At 45.6% G+C, this 26,033-nt stretch overlaps 1 protein-coding gene across 1 annotated transcript in view; it reads right to left on the bottom strand.

The window, feature by feature from the left end:
* LOC142576176 (venom metalloproteinase antarease TserMP_A-like) overlaps positions 1-26,033 on the bottom strand; it is an 81,114-nt gene that overhangs the window by 38,157 nt on the left and 16,924 nt on the right. Inside the window, exons 2-9 of the mRNA XM_075686170.1 lie at positions 23,399-23,649; positions 19,571-19,666; positions 19,197-19,329; positions 10,788-10,826; positions 10,589-10,713; positions 9,769-9,837; positions 9,583-9,713; positions 5,951-6,000 (exon numbers count right to left, since the gene is read on the bottom strand). Of these exons, the coding sequence (XP_075542285.1) occupies positions 5,951-6,000; positions 9,583-9,713; positions 9,769-9,837; positions 10,589-10,713; positions 10,788-10,826; positions 19,197-19,329; positions 19,571-19,666; positions 23,399-23,649 (894 nt within the window). The remainder of the gene's footprint in view (positions 1-5,950; positions 6,001-9,582; positions 9,714-9,768; positions 9,838-10,588; positions 10,714-10,787; positions 10,827-19,196; positions 19,330-19,570; positions 19,667-23,398; positions 23,650-26,033) is intronic.

Below are 26,033 nucleotides of genomic sequence, written 5' to 3'. Positions count from 1 at the left end.
GAGCACCACGTACCAATTCCACTTTCCAGAACTGACGCAGCACGGAAGCTCCGCCTACTTGCTCGGCAGTACACCGTGTCACAATGGAACGACCCCTTTTTAAGAAATACGTGACTGTACCCACTTGATCCAACATTAAGTATTCGAGCGCCATCACAGCTTCGCCGTGGAGACGCCAGGCTTTTGCATCGACTGTGGTTGGGCGTTGCCTTTACGAAAGCCTATGCGTTCCGAATAGAGATGACCGACACCCCAACCTGTGACCACTGCGGCCATGAAAATCAATTGGCCATATTTTGTGCGCCTGTCCGCAGTAAGGTCCACAGAGGGAATGCCTGCGCCAGGAACTTGACCAAATGGACGACCAACCACTATCCGAAAAAAGAATTCTAGAACAGCCAAAGGAGCTAACGTCACAGAAGAAGGCCGTGCAAGCGCTATTGCGCTTTTTGCAATATACCGGCCTTTGCGAACGCCTTTAACTGGAACGCCTTTTGTGTGTGTTTGTCTCAATGTGTGCGTGTTTCTTTTTCTTCTTCTTTCTTTAGCGTTTTCCTCTCTGTCATCTTTCTAACCCCTCTCCCCCATCTCCAGTGTAGGGTAGCAAACCGGATACTCATATCTAGTCAACCTCCCTGCGTTTCCTCTTCTTTTTCTCTCTCTCTCTACTATGTAGTAATAGCTACTATATCCAATTACCACACGATATCTCTGCACCATAGCCGGCCGATTTCGGTGTATCGCGTATGCACACTGCTGGCTTCTGAAAGGCTGCAGATGAGCTCGCTTCTCCAGTGACCGCGGTGCAGAAGACACCACCTGATTGGCCAGCGAATATAGTTCGAAAACCGTTGCATTGTTTTGAATCATCGTTATAGAGTTGCTGCCTCTCATAGAAAAAGAATGCTTACAGGGAACATCTGCATTATGGCAATATTGGAATTAGAGCCAGACGCGTCTCCTTCGTGCTGACCACCACACTAATAAAAACCACCGTCCTCACTGGCATTAACACTGTCGGATCGCGCTATAAGTTGTTCTGCGTGATGCCAGTCGTGGAGAGCACATCTACGTTGATATATGTCAAGTATGCTCACTAACGATCATGCTCCCTGTGATAAGTTTGCTTTGAAAGCGCTGTCAGACGGCACCACCGTAATTTGTTGTGGTGTCGAAACATCAGAGCACAAAGTTTTTTCCCGCTGAGAATTCCGAAACAATTTCCATGAAGTTTCATCAGGTGGCTTAACCAAGGTGCAGCATATACACCCACTACAAAAATGCCACCAAGTTGCTTCTGGAGCCAATTAAGAGCTAACAAAATGCAGAAGCATACAGAAATCATTAACCTGGTATAAATGCAACACAATGCTGCAGCGTTGGCAAAGCAGTCTGTGATGTGCTTCTGTGGAATTTCTTGAATATCACCCCTCAATCTTTTCTGTGATCACGTGTCCCAGGTTTAAAAGATACGGAAGTTAGAAAAATAGTTCGGTCAATGATAAGACAAAACAGATATTGTGCTCTTGTCGTTTGCTAACGAGACCGCGGAGACTCCGTAACTAGTTTTGTGCAGCCAATTTTTACGGCGTATCCAAATTTATCTTCCGGATACGTAACACTACAAGAGGTGTTGCAATGTTGGCTTGGCAGTAGCGGCAGCGGCCAGATTGTAGTGCGCTAACAAGACGTATTCTTCGCACACGGAGGTTTCCCTGCACGCCGGTTGCCTTCGGTGTGCGAGCATTCCGCTGTCTGCGCAATTCACCGTGGCTCTTTTCATTGCAAAGATCATCTGAAAGGGATCGTGCCGGTGACTTAACGTAACGTGAGCCCTGCACTCCCGTTGGCGCCTCATCAGCTGCTGCGGATATAAATCGAGGAACCGACTGACCACCGATCGCTTGGCAGCAGCAGCAGAGGCCAGATTGCAGCGCGCTAACAAAACGTATTCTTCGCACACGCAGGTGTTTTTTTTTATTCTTGGTACTTCTTTTCATTGCTGCTGCTGCTACCGCCACCGCTGCTGCCACCGCCGCTGCTGCCGCTGCTGCTGCTGCTGCGGCAGTGGCAGCGCGCCACAGTGTCCTATCTTTGTTTTTCACTGAACTGCTTTGACCATGTCTAAGGAACTGAGTGCTCTCTTTGAAGAAATTAAGCATGAAATGGGGGGGGGGGCGGAACTGAAGGATTTCTGGGATGGCTTTGGCCGTGATTTCCAAAAAGGAATGCGAGAAATTAAAGCTAGCATGGCAAGTGTCAATGAGGCGCTTGAGGAGGTGATTACCGAAAATGGGCTCTTGAAAGAGACTAACACCAGGCCTGAAACCACCTGCTGGGACCTCTCTCCGCAGGTCAAAGAGCAGAAAAAGAGGCCTGTTATCACTACAATCACTAAAATTGGCGAAGTCATTCAAGGAACCATAACACCTGCCTCTATCGAAGTCGTCCATCGAGTTCCTATAGCTAAGAGTTCCACTACAAATAATATTGTCGTACAGTTCGCCAGTCGCGAGAAACGAGACCTGTTCCTTGAAAAGGCCCGCCCTATTAGACTCACGAGCGGCGATCTTGGTTTTGATTCACCGGCTCCGGTCTTCATCAATGAGCCTTTGTGTGCATCTTTGAAACGCCTGTTAGGCCAAGCAACTGCTTGTAAGCACGAACTCGAAATATGTTTGGGTGCGCAAAGGAAAGATCTTTGCCCTGCACTCTGATAATGCGCCTTGTATTCAGGTTCTACGAGGCAAGGATATAGAATGTCAATGCATATGCTTGATATAATGTACCGTGAGGGCTGTTTTGTGCCGTTATCAATCTGTGACGTGAAGCCAACTGCGGCCTTAACAGTTAGCTTCAGTAGCTTCAATGCTACAATGCAACACCTTAAAACTTTTTCTGAACTATTCAATATTTTTCTTAATTACTGTTCACAAAATAATTATACCCTATTGTACGGCGGCGACTTTAATATTAATATGAATGAAGTGGACGCTGATTCAGTAGAATTTTTTACGGCTATTGAATCGAATGGGTTCACCAACACCATCACATCTCCAACGAGAATCACGGTCTCTTCGTCAAACATTAATGACTTGTTTATTATTCACATAAATGTCATGGTCAAATCTTTGGGTACACTGTCGTGTGAACTAAGCGGTCATTGTCCTATCTTTATTACAATAGAGCAGCGTCAACCTGCACCAGTTCGAAGCGCTGCAGACCGGCAACTTTTCGGGCAATTACTGATACCAAACTACATTCGTTCAGACGACTGATTAGTGAGGTACTATGGACACAACGTCCCAACTATCGTTGAGTGGATGAGGCTTGTAATGCGTTCATTCATAAACTTAAAGTACTTTATGACTTAAGTATTCCATCAAAAACGAGACAATCATCCAAAAATTAAGAAACCATGGTTTTCACCATGCCTTTTCACAATGATTTAAAAAAAAACCGCCTTTACCACAGTTTTCTGGTAACCAGGAGTCCTAATTATTACGTTGTTTTTAAGCAGTTTAGGAATGAAGTAAATAATGACTTGCGCATAGACAACTGCTACTATTACTCGATAATTGTCGATAGAAACAAGCATAATCCAAAGCTAATTTTGTGGGCAATAAATGAGGTAATTAGCAATAGAAACGTATCGAATGACATTGGCGAATTGATTATTGACGGGTCGCCTATATCAGGCGTACTATTAGCCAATTGCTTTACCAACTTCTTCATCCAGCAAGCAGCAGCAAAATATAACGAAGATGCGTGTTCTGTTATTTCAAGTAAAAAAACCAGCTCAGATTTTCTTAGCCCAACAGATCCATCAGAAATTTTTACCGCTATTATGTCCGTAAGAAATAATTCCAGATCTGATGTAGAAGGCCTCACAATTATACCAGAAAAGGTTGTTGCTGACTTGCTCGCGCTACGTCTGTGTCGAATTTCACTAGAAGCATGTGTTTTCCCTGAAAGAATGAAACTGGCTAAGGCTACAGACATTTTCAAGTCAGGCTCGAAAAACATCATGAGTAATTATCGCCCCATCTCTATTGTACGCCTTTTTTAATAGTGCTAGAAAGGATTCTGCTCGAACGTTTGCATAACTTCTTTGATGCGAACCAGTCAATATCACAATCTCAATTCGGCTTCCGTAAAGGTTTTTCTAGATAATAAGTTTTATTAGACCAAAAACGAATTATTTTACAGAATAGGGAAAACAAACTCTTAACACTAGGAATCTTTGTGAATTTTAATACAGCGTTCGATTGTCTAGACCATAACATTATCTGGGATAAGTTAAATAATTACGGAGTCAGGGGAAGGACACTTCAAATCTTTAGTTCATACTATAAAGACCGTGAACAAATAGTGAACAAAGACGGTTTTGGTTCATCCGAACTTTATCTGAAATGCGGCGTCCCTCAGGGCTGCATATTAGGACCTTTTCTTTTCAACACCTACATAAACGATCTGGTAAAAAATTTGACAGAAGCTGATCTTGTAAATATGCCGACGGAAGATGATCTTGTAATTTATGCCGACGACGCTTCCCTATTTATCTCTGGCCTTACCGCTACAGAAATAAATCCAAAAGCAAACAATATCCTAAACAGCCTTTGAAATCGGTCTAAACTAAACAATATCAAAATAAAACAACTAAGTGAAAAGCTGTTATTTTCCGCGCTATAAATCGTCGCATAGGGACTAATTTCACCAATAACCTAGGCAATAATATTATTGAGGTTGTCAGCCACCTTAAAACACTGGGTGTTATATTTGATGAGCACCTTCTATCGACTGAGTACACCAATTACGTAGCCTTAAGTTTATCAAAAGCTGTTGGAGCACTTTCCCGATGTCGTGGCATTCTTCCGGTACGCATTAGAAAACAAATATATGTTTCATTATTTCAATCACACACTGCATATTGTCATCTTGTTTGGGGCACGGCATCACCGACTAACATGAATAGAATTGTGAGCCTGCAGAGGAAAGAGATTCGTATTGTTGCTGACGAAGAGTACTCAGCCCACGCCAAGCCGATTTTATTCGGTTAAAAACTGTGCCCGTCAATGTGATGCTACCGCACATATTGTTTTTTTATTCACCACTGAAGCCACGCTTTGTACTAACTTTCTTATCAAAATATCAGCGCTCAAAGAACGCGTACCGGCAGCCAATACTCGACAACTAGAAAAATGGTATCTTCCCAAAACTCGCACGAATTACGGTCAACAACTGTTCATGTATGTAGTATGTTACACCCTGAACGCTAATACAACCTTATTTAATGGCGCGCAGTAAAGAAACGTGCTTTAATGCAACACTTTTTAAACAAAATTGCTTAATCGGTAGCAGATTTATATGATGTAGTTTACATGCGGCGTTGTGCTTTGTTTTGTGTGGGAGACTTTGGAATGATTTTGCCGGCATTGTCTAATTTCACTTTTTGTCCCTCTCGCCCTCCGTTTTTGTAGCAGTTCATTATTCATAAAATATTTAACTTGAAGCTATACATGTGTGCACTTGAGCGGTGTGTGTATATCTGCCGTGCACGTGTGTATAAGTGAATGTATATGTATGTATGTATGTATGTATACATATGTGCGTATATACGGGCGTATGCGCGCCGCTTCAACGGGTGTTTGCGCGTGTACGTGTGAATATTACGTGTCAGTGTACAATATAGAATTGTATTGGTGCATGTATATGTAATTTTTTTCTCGTTCTTCGCAGCTTGGTGCGAGCGGTTTTTTTTTCTTTTCGTTCTCTGTTTCTCATGTCGATATTTTTTCGCGTACGGGTGTACGACATGCACTGCTATTTTGCCGCTCTTGCCGCTGCCTGTAGGACCCCAGGCCTCGTCAAGTTGCTCAATATACAGCGTTTTGTCTGGGGTCCATTTTTCCTTGATGAAAATAGAACTGTTTCTGATTCTGATTCTTACCTAAAGTAGAGCCAATGTACTTCCCTCCTCTAATTTTCACCAGCTTTAGGCTGAAAAAGGCAACAAAAAATTCTCCATTGTTGCATGGCACCGAATACTTTCCTGCCCCTCAACGTACCCCATAACCAAAGCATCTATTGTAAAGATATACCTCTACATATGAAATATGAGTGAACCTCAATAATTTTGAGAATAGGTCCACGTCACCACAAAGTATCACAGATATCGCCGTCATCATGACCATTGTTCAATGTACATAAGCATGGAGGCCTGCCCCAGATGTCTGAACTTTCGTCTGTCACGTACATCAGCAAGGTTCATCCTAAGCCTCCAAATTCAATAATCTGAATTCTGCTCCTCATCCTCTGCCTCAATCGACGGCGTTGTTTGACGGAAAAGCAAATTACACGCACTGTATAACGCACTTTAATGAGCGCCACTTAAACGACTACTTCAGGTGAATAAACCTATAAGGCATATGCAATAGGGACGCAAGTGTAATTACTGTAAGTAAATTGATTTGTAAACCTGACCCGAAATTTCAGTTGCCAAAATGTTTCTACAACTAAAACGCTCGACTACTGCGACTAGTTCGCGCTGCTTCCTGAAGGCTATTTGCGAGCATTATTACGTTTTTCTCTACTGCGCCCATTGGGCATCGTTAGACCGTTAACGATGGTTTGAAACACCGCTTTGGAGACCTTCGGCGCCCTCACGCACACACTGCGCTATTGGAGGAGTACGATATTTTTGTTTTCTAAGCAGTTCGATTTTTTTTCGCCAGGAAGTAATTTGCTAGCGCGCTCGGAAGTCTCGCGATCGTCAAAGTAGACAACAAAAATGGCCGCCTCCTGAAGCAGAGGGCGTGCTTGGAAAGATCGTAGATATCTTGAGTATGCTGCGTCTGCTGCTGATTTTATCGATGGATCGAGCAGCGGCGTGTCTGAGGATACTGCTTTTTCGTCAGAGTTTGACTCTGAGAGCGACAACAACGGAAACCAGCCCAGAAAATCGGCGGCCGCAGCCCGACACGCGCAAGTGTAGCGCTTGCAGTAAAGTTTTTGTAGCGGGATAACTCCTCAAAAAAAATTTTCAATTTTTTTCGGAGATAGTACCTATTAGACGGCCGTACATTGTGCATATCTGATAATTTTAGTAGGGATCTTGCTTAGTAGATACAAGCTGTCTCTACAAGCTTTGTTCAGTTTTTTTCAAACAATCTTAATTATGCGTGCCCACCATTATGATGCATTCTATGCATGAAAAAAATATACGTTTTCTAGACACAGCTGTGGTGATATTACTGATGGTGAAGGTTTCGCAGTATATGAAATTGGTACAAGGAAGACAGGCGGCAAGCTTGTTTAATATATGGACGAAATACAGGAGGCCCAGTGCAAATCGTTGCAAACAACTTTTCTAAGTAAATGGAACACAGAAAGAAGACTGTTCTTTTGCGCAACCTTGAGCCTGTTGGTGAGGTAATGTTGAATTAAACGTTGGACCGCAATATCCTAATGCAGGACCGGAAATGTCGCCTATCTCTAAAGCGTACCTAATATTTTCGGCAAAAGTTAATTGTGTCTTCTTTTGAAGACCTGAATAGTCATTAGATTCGTATTATGACATAACAGTAAACTTGGAAAGGTCTTCCAACAAACCAATCAAACAGTTTTTCGAGCTTTTGCTATAAAAAGATAATATAAAAATAATTCCGTAATTTAACAAAATTTGCGGATCACCTTTTTCAATCAGAGGGGCTAATGCAACACATTTTATTTCATTTGCGAAAACGCCTGTTTTAGCACGCTGATTACAGTAATTCAGTGATTAAAGTAGTTGCAGTTTGGCAAGTTAGTTAACCCACAACTTCGATGTCTGTCCGTCCGTCCGTCTGCCTGTAATAATGTAATTATGGGGTTTTACATGCCAAAACCACTTCCTGATTATGAAGCACGCCGTAGTGGAGGACTCCGGAAATTTTGACCACCTGGGGTTCTTTAACGTGCAGCTAAATCTAAGCACACGGGTGTTTTCGCATTTCGCCCCCATCGAAATGAGGCCGCCGTGGCCGGGATTCGATCCCGTGACCTCGTGCTCAGCAGCCCAACACCATAGCCACTGAGCAACCACGGCGGGTTAAGTCTGTCTGTCTGTCTGTCTGTCTGTCTGTCTGTCTGTCTGTCTGTCTGTCTGTCTGTCTGTCTGTCTGTCTGTCTGTCTGTCTGTCTGTCTGTCTGTCTGTCTGTCTGTCTGTCTGTCTGTCTGTCTGTCTGTCTGTCTGTCTGTCTGTCTGTCTGTCTGTCTGTCTGTCTGTCTGTCTGTCTGTCGGTCTGTCTGTCGGTCTGTCTGTCTGTCTGTCTGTCTGTCTGTCTGTCCCACTCTCTGTCCGTCTGTGGTGCGATGACGCGGAAGAACCAAAAAATCAAACAGTTCATCGATCTATGAGTTGAGAATAACACTCTAAACCAACGAGAATAACCAATGCTAATCGCAAGGGTAGCGACATACGGCTGACGAGGCAGTGAAGCCATTTTGTGCTGTCTGACAACATCTGGCTTTAACAAGCGCCTTTTAATTTGTAGCTTTGTCTATGCACGTTTCTCTACCCTCTCTCGCTCCGGTCGTTCTTTCTATTCCCTTTCTCCCTTTTCCGCAACGTAGGGTCGCCTAGTGGATGGACTCTTGGCTGGCTAATATCTCTACCTTCCTTATCTCTTTCTATCCCTCCAATTGCAAGGACAGCTGCGACCACCGCAGTCAGCCATCGAATCTAAACTTGAGGGTCAAATTAGTTTGCTAATAGGGTCAATAGTTTGCTAATGTTTGATACAAGTAGAACTGTCTGTATTCCAGAGAAGTCGCTTGGGCTCACCTCTATACGGAAATCTACGCTGTTAGTTATGAACTCTTAATGTGATGAAAGAAGATGCTTGCGTTGTCCGATCACCTACAATAAAAAATCGGCTACAGTAAGCGCTTCTCGGGCTGACTCACAAATTGGTAACTGCAATAATTCTGTGAAAAAACGGTCACCTTCAAAAAGTAAAGCTATATAGGCGCCCACAATATCTACCTATCTCTCTGTCTATCTTTCTACCTACCAGAGTATATGTATATACATAAAACGGGGGTTAACCGAGGGGCCTTATTTTTATTAGTAATACAAAAGCCAACAAACACTTACACCAAGGACAACATAGGGGAAACTACTTGCGCTGAATAAATGAAATAGAAGAACGATAAATGAATTGAAATAAAAGTGCCTGAAACATAACTTCCTGCAGGTGGTGAACGATCACACAATCTTCATACGATATATATATATATATATATATATATTGTGATGCTCTTACGTGCATAGTGGGTTCACGCCTCAACAAACAGTATGCGCGGGGCGCTCAGCTGCTCAAGGCCATCGCATCTATCTCTAACCGGCTTCAAAGTTAGGCCGTTCGTGGGCGTAACAACATACACACACACACATATATATATATATATATATATATATATATATATATATATATATATGCGTGTTTGTGTGTGTATAGTTTTGCTCGGTTAGACAGAATAAATAATTCACATTAAGGAATGCTTTCGCTTTGCATGCATTACTAAATATAAATTATCACCTTGTTGCCATATAGATGATATCAGACCTGTTGGATATTGGGCTGTTGTGTGCGTACTGGCCCAATTTATCCAAGGTTTGGTATGCCAGGACATTTCCATCCCCATTTAGCTGAAAATAAGGTTGTACGATCTGCAAAGAGTATTCTGTTAATGACAAAATAAGAACTCCAACGTCACTTTCTTACCTGCAGTCCTTCGACTACTGTTAAGCCTATCCGAGCGGGAGGTTCGAGCTGCTGCAGCCGAAGGCTCACCTACAAATGGCGAAGAAAACTACACCGTGCATACGTTTATAGCGGCGCGACATTGCGTCATGAGTGTATTACCTTATATTTGCCGGAGTAGTAGTTTGAAGTTTTCACATACACGAAAGCGCAGACAGTTCACCTATTCCGGTGGTACCAAAAAGGCACTTATACGCTTTAATTTGATTTTGAAATGAGCAACGTACGCCAAAACAATTGTTTGCAAAACTTATTTTTAATTTTTGGTTAACTCTATTATACTGGGCTAGATGTACATTGTACGAACGTTCAAGAACCAGAACATGCAGGAATGCTAATTCGACTTCGTATTCGGATCATTTTCCAACTTTCAAACATATTGATTTAGCGGAAGCTTTTTTCACTACGAAGCAATATACGCATTGCAGTAGTCAGAGTATTCTTTCCTGATCAATATGACCTAAATGACATCAAATGTCGCAGCTTCTCTGATGCCTTGCAACCTCCGCTTTATGATGGCACAAATACCGCACTGGGTGCCGAAAACGAGATAACCAGAATATATTGTCTTCTATTAGCAATTCGATAACAAGCCCACCTTTCCTTATATTGTTGCGTAACAAGGCGCTGATCAAGGTTTTAAACAGTTATATATAAATCTAGCGTGAGGTAATTTTCGTTTCTTATTGACCATCGATCAAAACTCAGAGCATCCAAAGCGTAATAGGAAGGAGCAGACGACAAATGACGTAGACGCCGAAGCTTTCTGCATGCCGCTTACCGAGTGCATGAATACCATTGCATAGGCCACACGCTCTTCCGTTTCATTCCCAAAGAAGGCGCTGTGATTGATACCCATGATGAAGTGCATCTCTACAGTATAGTATGGCGGAAGTTCCCGACTTTCTGTAAACAAGCGATCAGAAGAGCCTGCCATGTTGCACTCTGCATGACAAGCTCATAATCATGCAGAGACATACCAATTTTTGCATACTGGGGATCATTTCCGAGCTCGCTTTCTGAAAAAGAAACAGAAAGAAATGAAACATTAGCAGGAACTTTTATGGAACAAGAGAGACAACAAACACGAGCGCTCGTGCGTGCCCTCTCCCTTGTCCCGTTCTTAAGCGCTGTTCCCTCGCAAAAGCTGGTACCAACCAGCCCGATTTGATCGACATGCACGAGAAACAATCGACGATAGTCCTTTTGCCTCAATAAAACAGCTCAGGGAGTTGACTGAGACATTAGCATGCGGAAACTCTCTGAAAGCTTTAAGATATTCTTTAATGAAGAATCTTTTGTGTGTGATTGTTGACCTCCTTTTTTTTGTTATCGCTTGTGGGGGGAGGCGCTGCGGTATCCGAGGAGAGCGGACGTGTTCACATCAGCTCTGTCTTCTACAAATGCTTTCGCTGCGATTTCAACAGTATTTCCCCGCCAATCTTTCTCTTCCTCGCCAAGTAGGGAGGCGTCGACGGATACCCAATTTTGAGGCAGGTCACCATTCTTCCCCAAGATCTTTTTGAACATTTTGTGCTCCGACCAGGCCTTGGCGTCGCTAGGTCGTGGCGTGTGCGCCAAACGCTAGGCCTAGCCAGCGCAACAACAACGCGCCGCCGACGGACGCGGTGCCACGTATATGGACTCTTACCAACGAAGCGCTACAATCCGATGAACGTGACTCAAGAATGAACGTGTAAGTGATGGGGGAAGATATTTTCGCCAACAAAATTACAGAAGAAGCCGGATTGAATAACACCGGAGCACGGCGTTCGAGACCCCGAGACCGCGGTGGGAACTCGACGCGCAACATCAATGCAAGAACGAACGCGCCTGGCACCGGCGAGCAAGGTACGAAACCCAAGCATGTCGAAGGAGAGGTTACCGAAGCGGGACACATGTCCAGACTACCGAAGGAGGAAATCAAAATGGTGGTTCGTCCACAAGGCGGCCTCGCCATTGTTAAGGTGGGTGCCCCGAGGGTCCCCGCCGCAATCTTCGCGGCCGCGGCCTAACGGGAGAAGAAAGGGCGGGAGACACGGTCTGTCCGAACTTACACCAGAACATCGTCGTCGTCAGCACTCCGAAGCGAACAAACGCGGACAGCTGCGCCAAAAAGCGGCAAATTCAAGGGAAACGCACGAAGTCAACGCGTACGAAACGGCACCCGATGACACAACCAAGGGAGTGATTTCACGCATCGCTATTGAGGACGGACCCAGAGCACTGGACGAGAACATAGTAAAACCGAGAAATCCACTGGCACTGGCGACCAAACGCATATGCACTACGACCACGGTTGTCATTGCTTTCGAAGGACTCAAGGTGCCTAGCCTCGTCAGGTACGACGCAAGAAAATTGACATCTGTTACCAGTGCGGACGCCTCAGCCACCGCATGGACGTTTGCGCAAATCCTGCCAACCGCATTTGTAGGGGTTGCGATTACACTTGGTTGAGCACTGCTGTCACTGTACCAGGGACAGCAGCGCCCTACTGCTGTACCAGGGACAGCAATGTTCACCCAAGTGTAATCTGTGCGGCGGCGCTCGCATGACGGCCGACGACACCTGCAAAGCAAGTACAAAACTCCGCACGTGATTCGCAGACGACGATGATGCGCCAAAATGCACGTGACAAGTGACACAGGAAAACTTCCCGCCCATCCAGCAGCCCTGACTCATATCCGCGCCACCATCGCGCGGCCGGTCCCAGTCCCGCAGCCGGCAAAGGCACAGCCGAGCTGCGACAATATCCAGATCCAGGACACCAGCTCCCGGAGACAAGGTGAACTAAGCAGACAGTGTACGGGGCATCGCGCGGGAGGAGGTCGCAAAAGCACCTGAAGTCCCAGAGCAAAATCAAAAGGCCCATAATGGGATTTTAGAGTTGCTAAGGGAAGAGAACGCGGCTATGAACGAACTAGTCAAAAACTAATGCAAGAGATGCGAGAACTAAGACGCGAGCGTGCCCTAGCTGAACAAAACAAACAGAACGCACAACAGCCGGTGCAGGCAAGGGTTGCTCACGCGGACGCGCCGACCCTGAAGAAATGGGCGATACACCAGCAACAGCACGAGGGTGGTTTCGAGAGCCAGGAGCGAGTTCAAATTAGAGACATCAAGAAAATGCTGTGCACCATGCAAAGTACCATTGAGACCCTACACGCAACAGCCCTTGGGCTCGGAAACAGGACCAGTAATCTCGAAGGAATGATGCAGATAATAAAGAATCGCTCCGAATTCACGCGACATGGATACGTACCGGCGAGCAGTGATGCGGTACCAACCCACTATCAAGGGCAGCCGGGTAACTCTCATCAGCATCAACATGGCCAGCGATAATCAAGACATAGTAATATAGCAGTGGAACTGCCGCGGCTTCGCCGGCAAAAAGGCGGTTGTACAAGAAAACACCCGGCACGCAACACGTAAAGCGGACATTATATTACTCCAAGAAACAATCGCCAACGCGGCTACATTAACAGGCTACAAAACGCACGGCAGCAAAATCGAGGGGAGGGGTGTGCGCACGCGCGTTCGGTGAGTGTCTCACATTCGTTAACCACGAACTAAGCGGCTTCCAGATGGAACACGTGCTCATCGCACTGATACCCACTAAGCGGAGCATACAAAGCATATTCATACTGAACGTATACAGCAGCCCGTCGAAACACCGACAACGCTTCCGGCCGCTGTTTTAGAAGGCGCTCAAGATTGCCGAGTCCTGGACGCTGATTGCAGAGGGCGATTTCAACGCGGCAGACGCGGCGTGGGATTACGGATACAGCCTGGCCAAGGGAAGACAACTCGGGCACGACGCGGAGGAACTCGACTTCACGTTACTTACGGATGCTGCGCACCTGATCAGAATCACCAACACCCTCACCGAGGACACGATCCCGGTCCGGATGTTCGTCCGAAATGCTGGGGCCACGACCACCACGTGGAAGAAAATTGGAGGACGCTTAAGCTGCGCCTTCAGGAATGGAATGCGACAGCATTCCCGTCGAGCCGCCGAGGTGTGTAAGACAATGCGCTACGGCGCCGCCATCACTTATGAGGCGCCCCGCATCGGACTTTGCACCCACCAATCACGCGGTGAGCGCCGAGCAACGGAACCTTCGGCGCGGTAACGAAACGTGCGCCTGACCAAACGGAACAAACGAAAGAACTCGTTGCCTCGGCGGGGGAAACGATCTATGCGAACCAAACGTGATCGGCACGGCCAGCCGGGCCGCGACACGCCCCGCCCCGGTCTCCGCACAGCCCCAATGCGCTCAAGCGAGACGAAAGCGAGAAGTGGGCGAATGGCGCGCCACCTGTCGGGGCAGCGCCGTACATTACGAGGAGGGGATCTTCTGTGTTTGCCGCAAGATGGCTCTGCGTGTGCGGCAAGCGCAGAAGAAATGTAGCGGAAATGTATTTCGCGACGCGTTTAACTGCGACTTCTGTAATTTACAAGGTCATAATCACCGACATACACCGCAGTATAACTTTCTACGGCACGCTTCTAAGGCAACACCGCATTCACTAGAGGCGTTTTTGTCCCGCCTTTAATCATCCAATTCATGGCTGAATGGTAGCGTCTCCGTCTCTCACTTTGGAGACGCTGGTTCGATTCCAACCCAACCCTTCTTGCAGGTTGTTTTATTTATGAATTGCCTTCCGGAAGTTTTGGCTCATGGCCAACGCCGACGACGACGCCGGCTTTTGTGCGACGCGAGCTCCTTAGCGCTGTCGCATTAAAACACCGACATGGAGGGCGACCACATGATCTTCAAAACACACGTCCGGACGGTGGTAAAGGCGCAGGGCAAGTAAGCAAAAATTCATATTGACTGACAGGGAAGATATTAAAAAGAAACGAGACCAACAACAGTCTTCAGGACATACGATCGTGGACATCGAAGCCTGGACCCGCTCGCTGGTCGCGCACGCCAAAGCGTCAACCAGTACCGACGAAACCGAGGTTGGCAGCCGACAGTCCCACGGACCAGGTGGACAGCCGCCCGGTACACCTCATCGAGGCGAAAAACTCGTTCCTTGCCAGGTGGAAGTGACAGAGACTCAATCAGAGATTCAGGAAGAAAACAGCGGAGATCAGCCGCAATATCGAGGAACACTGCCGAACGCTCAACCACCGGCAATGGCGCGAGTTGTGATATGCAGTCGACGGCCAACTACACAACGGGAAACCATGGAATCTAATTATGGGGTTTTACGTGCCAGAACCACTTTCTGATTATGAGGCACGCCGTAGTAAAGGACTCCGGAAATTTCGACCACCCGCGGATCTTTAACGTGCACCTAAATCTAAGCACACGGGTGTTCGCATTTTGCCTCCATCGGAATGCGGCCGCCGTGGCGGGGATTCGATCCCTTGACCTCGTGCTCAGCAGCCCCACACCATAGTCACTGATCAACCACGGCGGGTCTATTCAGGTATCTGTTCGTCAAAACGAAGACCCACTAGAGCAAACTGCCTCGTACGTCTGTTACACAGGGAGCTCGAGAAGCACGGTGAAGATGCAGTGACCGTCCGGTTACGATCGAAGTAACTGCCACAGACTTCGACCTCACAGCACGGCCCATATGAGGGGGATCCGAACGCATAATTGGATGAAGACTTCAGCGCAAAAGAGATCAGGACGGCGCTGCACAACCGCCGCAGCATATCGGCGCCAGGCCGCGACGGAGTGTCGAATCGCGCGCTGAATAATCTCGACGACAGATCTGTGGAACAGTTGAGGGCATTCATTAATGACTGCAGGCAGCGCAGCAGTTTCCCGCAACAGCGGAAAACTGCGAGAACGACACTATTCCCGCAGCCCGGCAAAGCGCCGAGCCTCGAGAACATTCGCCCCCTATCGCTAATGTCGTGCATCGGCAAGACCATGGAGCACGCACTGCTTTACCGGTGGCAGCCTCACTTAGAAAAGAAAGTGGCATACCCACCATCCATCATTGGATTCCGCCCCTACCTGTCCACGCAAGACGCAATGCTACAACTGAAGCACCAGGTGCTCGGCCGCAAGACAAGAGGCCCCAGCGCAAGTTTCGGCCTCCACCTCTAGAGCGCGTTCGATAGAATCGCGCGCGCGGCTATCTTACACCAGATATCGCAGCAAAACCTAGGTGCACGCACGTACAAGTACGTAAAAGATTTCTTGACAGACAGGGGAGCTGTTTTAGTGGCAGGGCACCTCCAGCTAGAAGAGCGAACGCTGGGAAGCACCGGTACCCCGCAGAGCTCGCTCATCTCGGCCACGCTCTTCCACCTGGTCATGATCGCGCTAGCAGAAAAGCTACAATAACTCAAAGATATTCGTCACACCATATACGCCGATGACATTACCATCTGTGTGCACGAAGGCAGCGATGGTGGCATCGATACGGCGCTGCAATGAGCACTCCACCCAATAGAGAAATACCTCGTGGGTACGGCGTTACGATGTTCCCCGAAAACGTAGGAACTCCTACTCTGCCGCCCCACGTAGAGGCGCAGACCACCCTCGTTTGGCCGGAATGCGGCGGCGACCGGGCGAGAATACCAAAAGATCACACTACGGACGACAAACGGAGCAAGCATCCCGATAGTGAAGATAACTAGGGTCCTCGCCATGACAATGGAAGCCAATGGCGTCAACGGCGAAACGATTACAAGACGGCTAACGCCATGAGTGTACTCAAGAGGGTAACTCGCAGAAGAAACGGAATGAGGGAGGCGAGTCTCACACGACTCATACGCTCTTTCGTCATGTATCATATTGAGTATGTAGCGGTATTCCACAAGTTGCACAAGGGAGATGAAGCCAAGATCAACGTCCTCAACTGCTGGATGTACAAGATACCGCTGGGTGTACACGAGTCCACAAGCACTCACCGCCTGCTTCTGTTCGGACTTCACAACACATTTAGCGAAATCGCCGAGGCGCAGGGCACATGACAACTAGAAAGATTAGTGGGCACGAAATCGGGACGCCAGATTATGGAAAGTCTCGGCATCCGTTATCGCGCAAAAACAGGCCAGAAAGTCGTCGTTCGGTACGAGATCAGACAAACACTAAGAGTCGACCCGATTCCATGTAACGCCCACCCGGAACATAACCGGCGAAAAAGAGTGGCGAGGGCCAGAGCTCTCCTACACACCCACGGAGACGAAACGGGGACACGGCTCGTTGACGCCGCGGAATACGCAGAACGCTCGCGATTCGTGGTTCCGGTCGTCGATTCGAGAGGCAAAAGCACATATCGGCATGTGTAGCGTGCGAGCGCGCAGAAGAAGCGGAGGAAGCGGCGATGGAACTCGCCATCACGGATACGACGTGCCCGATGGTTCTCTGCGACTCGCGACAAGCGTCAGAAACTTCGCCAAAAGATGGATCTCACGGAGGGCGGCCCGACTACTGAGCGATCGGCAAGTCCGTGGGAGGTAGATTTTCAAACTAGAATCCAGTGGTTCCCGACGCACATGGGAGAAGTATCGGAGACACATCGCAACCGAAACGAGACGGCACACGCCATGGTGCGCGAGCTCGTGAACCGCGCCAGCGACCGTCGTGCATGGGACAGCACCAAAGACTGCTTGACGAGCTACAACAAAATTACCAAGGCCTCGCCTCTGCCTGGACCACCGAACCTTCCCTCCGCCCAGCGGCAAGCTGGACAGGGCGCAGGCGGCGGCCCTCAGACAACTGCAGCTGCTCGCGTACCCTAACCCGGCACAATACCACAGGCTCTACCCTGGTACATACCCGACAAATATATGCAAGGTCTGCCACACTGGTATAGCCACTTTAACTCGTATGCTCTAGGTCTGTAACAAATACCCGCATGGCGCTAACTCCGAAACCCTTACGCCGAGGTGGGCCACTGCCTTGAGCAGCCCCAGGCTCGGCCACCAAATCTGGACTCTCCAGCAGGCCCGCGAGGAGGTGGTGAGGCAACACCTCGACGTCCCCACGTGGGAGACCTAAGGCCGCGTTGGCGATAGCTCTGCATGGCTATAAATAAAGTTGTTACCAACTAAAATCGCTTGTGGCGGAGAGTACTGCTCTATCTTGCTCCCACACTAGAATGAGGGTGATCGCGAACAAAAATTGCAAGAGAGTTGTGGATGTGCAGAAACCAAGTTCACATATTTCATGTCGGCCATACACATTCCAAAAAAGATTGCACAATGACGAATGCCCATCAAATAGGGTGACTACAGAGTATATATTAGTAAAATATTTCACCTGGTGCAGATACCTTAAAGGGACAATAAAGGAAATTATTAAGTAGAGGTAGATTGAAATAGTAGGCTTACGTAATAATGAGTTCGTCAGTTCTAGCAACACTAATCGCGAACGAAGACGGGACCACAAGAAACACAGAGAAGTGCTTGTTCTCTCGAAGTCATTCAGTTCTCTAAATGTTGCAGACAGTGCCAACTCAAATTCTTCTAGAGATTTATATGACTCGCTTCCCCAGAAGGAATTGCTTCAGTGTGTAAATGAACTCATTGATCGCGTGAATGAACCTAAATCCAGCAGAATGCTTGCGGTAATGCAGGGGGTTTCCTCGACCTGTCGTACTTATACTTGACATCCACATTTGTTGAGTGGAACGAAGATGTTTATCTGCACAAAGAAAGGGTGTCAATCGGGACTTGTATCTCGTCTCCATTAAGCGACTTTTATTTGACCAAGGCAGACACTGTTTTGAATTACCTGCGTCAAAATAATTTTTAGATACGCCGTTGATTTTCTGGTCATGCTTGAGTGCGATATAGTTGACTTTGTCACTGTTGCCGTTAAAACGCGTGCCGTGTTCAACACGTGCCATTTACCGCTGACTCGGACCCATGAAATGCGAGAAGGAAATCTCATTAGACTTTTAGATATTCGATTGCAGCTCGAAGCGGACGATGTTTGTTGGCACAGTGATCTTTGAGCCCAGAAACCATGGCTACCTTACACATCATGTCATAGTAAGCTGGTTTAGAGGGCAATAATTCGCAAATTTTTCTTGAACGTCCTTGACAGATAGTGCCACCATGCCAAAGAGGCCAGATTCAAAGCTATGTACCAGGCACCACTCATGTGTCGTCAGAACTGGCTGATTCCCAAAGAGCTGCATAGAGGCAGGACATGCGTAGAGTACGTCAGCTCATCCGTTTTGGCATGGGCTGCACAAATTCAGCAGCAGCAACTGGACCTTCGTCGGCCACTATTTGCGCACTGCAGCGATACGTTAGTACGCAAAGAACCATGATAAATTTCTAGGCGAATAATCCATCTATTTAACTATTTTCCTTCAGCGTCACTTTAATAAAAATGGTAAGCAGCAGTTGAGTCGCACCTCTTTTAATAGTACATAAATTGCGACTAAGAAGGTTCAAGACTTACCAACTTTATCCACGAAATCATAGCTGCCAGTTGGGGTCTCAATTCTTGATATTCGGTGGGCTAGTTGTTCTTGAGAAGATCGTTCCCAAATTCGGCAAGGCTCAATTCTATGAGTGAAATTTACCATCCCTGTCTGAACGAATGAGATGGGTTTGAGTACCCGAAGCAGATAAGGTTTTTTATATTTGCAGTTTGTATACCACACTGTTTCACAGTCATAAGGGCTATCTTTGATCAATTTAAAAAAAGCGAGAACTGCGAAATTCATTCAGAGTACAGAACAAAATATGAATGTCCCATGCGAATTAAAGGGCGTATAAAGAGAACCTGCGTTGTACTAATATTGTTTTAGTTTGAGATAAATGTTTACTCACAATGTGATAATCGCCTCTCCCTACGGGCTTCAGGATCAGGGATGCTTGTTTGTTCACATCTTCGAACAAGTGTCTTTCGTAGTGTGCTCCTTGAACCTGCGCATATTATTGGTGAGCTTTTAGTTATCTATTTTTCTCGAATACCTAAAATGCTCCTAATAATGGGGTATTAGGTAAGGGGTGGACTGTGGGTCAGTCGAAAGATTTCACATAACTTACTTATTTCACTTAAAGCTATATGGGTAAGAGGAGCCAAGTCACTGCAGTTGCTTGATGTATTGGCAAAATATGAGAATAAGCGCCATGGTATCAGAGTGGCAGGAGTACAGACTGGACATCAATGGCTGATACATGCTGACGGGAGCATTCTGTGTCCCCTCTTGTTCAATTTGTACAACAACCTCGTTAATGTTGAAAAATTAGCTAAATTTGTCATATATGCTGATGACAGCAGCATACTATATCCTGGGCCAAACATAAATGATCTAGTATTTCGATGTAATTACACGCTTTCAAAGCTATCCACGTGGTCAAGCCTTAATGAAATAAAGATTAATCCTCCAAAAACTAAAATTATTATATTTCGTGCAAGGAGTAAAGCAGTGTTATGGTTTAGCCCTATTGTGTATGAAAGTCAGAACATAGCTGTAGTAAACGAAAGCAAGATACTCGGCGTTACGTTTCCTGCTCGCCTTAGTTGGAACTCGCATGTGGAAGAGCTATGTAGGAAACTGTCATCAACATCTGGAGTATTAGCACGATATCAACGCTTAATCCCCTTGAAGGTAAAACTTCGAGTGTATTACGCACTATTCGCATCCTACAGTAATACTTTAGTCAAGTCTGGGCTACAACAACAAAACAGAACCTTAATGACATCTTGCTTTTGCAAAAATAAAAAAGATTCTTCACCATGTTGCAAACATTTCCTACCTGGCTTCAACTGAAACTGTGTTTTAGGAATACGGTCTCAGGCGGGTACAGCACTTATGGAAACTTGGGATTTTGCTATCCTTCTTTTGTTCCAACACTTATAAATAATTCCTTGCAACTATATAAAACCAAACATCTAATTACCCTAATAGGCGCACGCGACTTACTTTAACATGGTATGTTCCTCGTTACTGGACCACCTACAACTCACAGGCACTCCACTTCAATTTACCATCCGCTCTAAACGAATTTCCTGAACTAACTACTGCTAGACAACGGCAGCTATGTCAGGTCTTCGCATAAATGTTGTAAATACCTGTCGCATAGTTATCTTTGGAATGGCGTGCATGTGTCTTACTTGCGTGGTTTTTGCCTATCGTGTACTTATTGCATTCTCTTTCGGTCTTGTCATCGTTGCGCGATATCTGTTATCAGTGCTAGTTTTACTCTTTAATGTTTGTGAAACCTGTTAAATTAACATAATGTTATTTTTATTTACTTTTATTTAATTTTTTGTACTCAAAAGTCTTTATACGATAATGTTTATGCTGTATTAAACATTTGATGCGAATCCTACTGTAACTCTGTATGTCAACTTCAAGCGATCCTTACGTAAACTTTGCTACAGTATTACTCACTTATGTTATAATTATGATCCGATATGCATATACTTGCTGTGAACGTCGTATGCTGCTGATGTAAGGGTCTTCAGGGACTCAGTCAAGCTGCCTTGGGCAGCTTTTAGCCCTGAAGACCATCCAGAATGTTCTGGTGAAATGAATTTTGATTGATTGATTGATTGATTGATTGATTGATTGATTGATTGATTGATTGATTGATGTACAATGGCCCAGTGTTATAACAGGTTGCATAGACGAGAGTAGTAAAATTTGTGAGAGATATGAACTCGTGCTATTTTACGGCGAGATAACGTAGAAACGGCAGCGTCATCAGATTTCAGCTGAGTCACACTGTAGTGTGAGGAGTACGTGTCAAACATGTATCTCATGGCAAAGTCTTGGACAGATTACAGCGCATTAGAAAGTCGGATATGAACACGATCCAAAACGGTACATGCATGTTCTAGTTTGTGATAAACAATCGCCATGTAATGCAGCAGTTCAGCAGGAGGAGAGGCTAAGGGTCAGTTGCGCCTGTGAAAGACATGGACGCGGTTAGTTTAATCGGCAATTTTCGTTATACGAGGATACAGTTACGATCGTCGGTGAAAATAATGTCTCAATATTAAAAAAAGAGAGTTTAAGATAACACTATCATTCGTGTAAGGTTCTGGTTTGCAACAATTATGGGAATGAAAGAAATTAAAAGTTGTCACAGTGTCGAGCGACATTAACCAATCCTTGCACCAAGAGTAAAAAATTACCAATGTCGGATGGAAGGTTGTAAAAGCCGTTAGTGGTTTTAGTGTGAAGATATAGTACATAGCCATCGGCTAAACCGCGCATTACCAAACACGCGTTCTTGGGAGAGTCATTCACACCGATCAAAACGATGGCCAAAGATAGTGCCTTGAGAGCCACAGAAGTAACCAGCGACGAAGAACGAGCATGAAATATCAATTTTTGGAAAAGCAGACAGCGGTTCTTTAACGTGCATTTATGGATTCAGCCATTTCTTGTTTATTTGGACACGTGAGGATAAGTGGTACCTAGTGATTGCCGCCATAGAGCGTGCTTGGGTGTGACAGAATGAATGTTAGGGCAAAGGAACGAAGAGCGGGCAACGATTAGTGAATGTGGAAGAATTAAAAGCTGGTGTTGGGTTTTGAGCTATAATAATTTGTGATGCTGATGAATTGGTACGTTTCGTTGTCTGTATTTAATTTATCACGACGATGTGTAGTTAGCGTTCACTGTTACTTGCCGTACGAAAAAAGCTGTTTGCGAATGACGCTTCAGTTTTTAGAGTTCTCCTCAGTGGCTGGCGCAACCACAACACATGTGCTTGCTGCCATGTGAAAGAGCATGGTGTCCAACTTTGAAATGAGAGAATTTTTTAAATTTTAGTTCAGTTTTTGTTAGAATAACGCGTCTTTACAGTAGGTGTGTCTTGGAAATTTATCGGCTGTAATTTTAAGCCAGGGCTCTAACTCTAATTCTCAAGTCCAATGCGGTATAATTTGTCCCATGATGCGCAGACATTCTCTTTTTGACCGTAGAACACAAGGTTATCTATCAGGTATTTATATTCAATCACCCCCTCCAGACACAGCACCAGCACAAATGTTACAGTTTCAATCAGCAGCGCGATCTTGATCAGATCAAGATGCACTTTAATTCATGCGATAAAGGAGCATGCATTCCTGTAGGCATGTACAAATGAGGGACATTCGCCTGTTAGACTAATGCAAACGTGCGCGTATTATGTACATTAGAAATAGGTCCATGCTCAAGACGAACGCTTTAACTGTTTTATACATGTAGCTTTCCAATAGAACTCACAAATGAAAGCAGGTTCTCTGATCACATGATTCAGTTTTACGGGAAACCGCTCATTAGAAATTAGCGGTGCATAAAGAACACATTTATACAACCTTGGTAATACGAAAGTGGCTCATGTGAAGTGTTGGAGAAGCATCCATTGATAAAATGTTAGTTCACAGGTATTCGTGTGAAATCAGATATTTCGTCCCCACTGAAGCATTAGAAAGGTGTTTATTTTAGGAAATAGCTGTTCTGCATGGAATCAAACAGTGCACAGAATGACGTACAGCAAAAGATATTACGGAAGGTTTTCATAAGAACTTTGCAGTACTTTGTGCTGTTTGTAGCCGAATCTTTTTTCGCGCTAGTCTTCACGTAGGCATTGCAGTAAAATAAATAACTGTCAGCCGTTACTGAACGCAGAACACTTCAAAATGCAGCGCATACTCACATATCGCTCAACGGTACCGTCTGCTGTTACATCCCGGAGTAGGACTGTGTCAGCAAAGACGGAAGCTTTCTTCAGGCCAAGAGAGTATCCTTCGATGACAAGGACTTTCTCGGAGTCCTCCTGCCGACTTTCATAAACTCGAGGATAAACCTTGACGCCCTCTCCGGGTAAATAATCCTGATTGCTTGCAAATGGATAAGCCAGCGACAAAGTGGCGAATAAGGGTTTTCTTGCCATCCCTGGTAGTAAATCTGTTAACAAATACGATTCAATGTTTTGTAAAATTCCCAGCAGCAGCTTATCGTTCACGCTACTGGTGCGCGTCACACAATCTGAAATAAAAACAAGAATCACCGTACAGATGGTTGACCTGCGAAGCTGAAACGTTTACCCCCGGTGTTTATTACTGGGCTAATCCCGATGGTTCACTATACGACGGCTAAGCAGGCTGCCGGATCCTCGGTATAGATTTGCTGCTTGTGCTCGGCTCCACGAGCCCGTTCCAGACAATGCCGTGCCAATGCTGCAGCACCGGCACGGCGTAGACGAGCTCGTTCCTGGTTCTCGCGTCGTTGCTGATCGAAACCTGCCTGCTCCTCAGGAGTGTGTATGACGCGTGGCCTACCCTGTTCGGAGCCACAAAGAAAGTGCGCTCAGGAGCAATGAAGAGCAACGACGTCACTACTGGTGCAGCTAATCCAAGACCACCTAGAAGTACAAGACCTTTCCACTCTGATTCATGACTTCATGTTACCTGGCCCGACTGCCATAGAAGCTAATGAGCATACTCCTGAGTAGGCAACAATAATTTTGACATCGCGGCGTTCGTCACGCGCCCCATGTCAAAGAGAATTTTGAGTCAGGTAGCGTGACGTCATTTATCGGAGTAAACAGGCCTGGTACTGTATAGGTGGTGTTTGGTAATTCCCGCATCTCTCTTTCTCTTTCTTTTGTTTTCGTGCAAACGCATAGGGATGCGCCGGAAGAGTTTTCGGTGTACAGGTGAACCACAGAGGGACGGGCGCACGAATAGGTTAGCCATATACACCTTCGCTGTAGTAGTAGTAGTAGTATTAGTAATAATAATAATAATAATAATAATAATAATAATAATAATAATAATAATAATAATAATAATAATAATAATGATAATAATAATAAGGAAGACAAGGCTGTGGCAAGAACCATACCAAGCCGTATGCAAAATGCAGTGTAGGAGTGTGGCAAGTCCTTCATAGGGCAGACAGGACGGTTCTTGAATGATCGAGCCAGGGAACACCAGCAGAAGTTAAGGAACGATGAATAGGCGCACTTGCCTGCGCACTGCGATGCCTGCCCCTGTACACCACTTTTTATGGAGATAAAGATTCAGGGGGGAAGCCATGACCAAACTGCACGCCAACTGATGGAGGTATATCACATAAAAAAGAAAGGCCAGGACTGTGTTAGTGACACTCCCATGAGGTTGTTTCAATCGGAGATATATATTCTTTATAATTGCTTGCCCCGCTAGGCTGATGAATGTTCTTGGTTGCTGCGTTCTCCGCATCTTCTATTTGTCTACATATGCCCACGGGTTGCTGTGAATAAACCAGTTGAAAGTTGCCACCCATGTCGTTTCTGTGTTCTCTTCCGCTGTCACCGTCCTTATTTGCTGTCAATGTGATATGCACTCACAGTCCTACAACACAATACAGAAATCGAAGGCATAGACAACATCCTAATAGAAATAATACCCACTGGAAAAACGGCAGATAGCTTGTTTGTTCTCAACGTGTACAGCAACCCAAAGTGCAAAAAACACAAATCCCGAACATATTGTTTCGAAAAACCGTTGCACTAGCTGGAAATCGGGCGATGTTAATAGGAGAATCTTTCAGTGCCCAACACACGGTGTGGGGATACAAAGATGAAAACCCAAAGGTCGAAACCTCTGGCTAGATGCAAAACAGGAAGGTGTAACTCTAGTAACAGATTCAATAACCCCAACAAGAAGAGGTATTCTCGTGTGCGCGGACACCACGCCGGACATAAAATTTACCAAGAATACGAGAGAAGTACAATAGAAAAACACGCTACGCGACCGGGGTAGCGAACACAATATAATAAATATAGCATTCACAGTAGGCCCGCGCAAAAAAATTAAGAAAGAAAGCTCAAAATTATTGATGGGGACTAATTCGGAAATATCAGCTGGAATGCCACACGAGAAAGCAAGACTTATTAAAGATTCGACCGAACAGCTAAAGAAAGACGTAACTTAGAAAACGTAATAGTTTCGCCTGAACCACAACTGGAAGGTATCGACTGAAGGCTTCTCCGTATGTGGGAAGCGAAATAGCGGCTACAAAGCAGATGGCAAAAGCAGACATAAGAGACCACTCAGAAAAAAGTGTCAGAGCTAAATAGAGAGATATAACAACATGCACAATATTTATGTACACAGAACTGGGAAGAAACATGTAATGACACGGACAGTCAATAAGCATTAGCAAAAACATGGAATTTACTCAGATGCCTGCTCAACCAGCAAAAAGCCATGACAGCATACATGCAAAATAATAATAAACTATTCCATGCCTATAAAGAAGCGGAACGGGACATACTAAAAGAAATCGAAGAAAAATATATTTCC

This window comes from Dermacentor variabilis, chromosome 3 (assembly GCF_050947875.1).
Source record: "Dermacentor variabilis isolate Ectoservices chromosome 3, ASM5094787v1, whole genome shotgun sequence".
Classification (NCBI taxonomy): Eukaryota; Metazoa; Arthropoda; class Arachnida; order Ixodida; family Ixodidae; genus Dermacentor; species Dermacentor variabilis.
The sequence above is the reverse complement of the archived record's forward strand: the minus strand, read 5'-3'. Positions and strand labels throughout refer to the sequence as shown.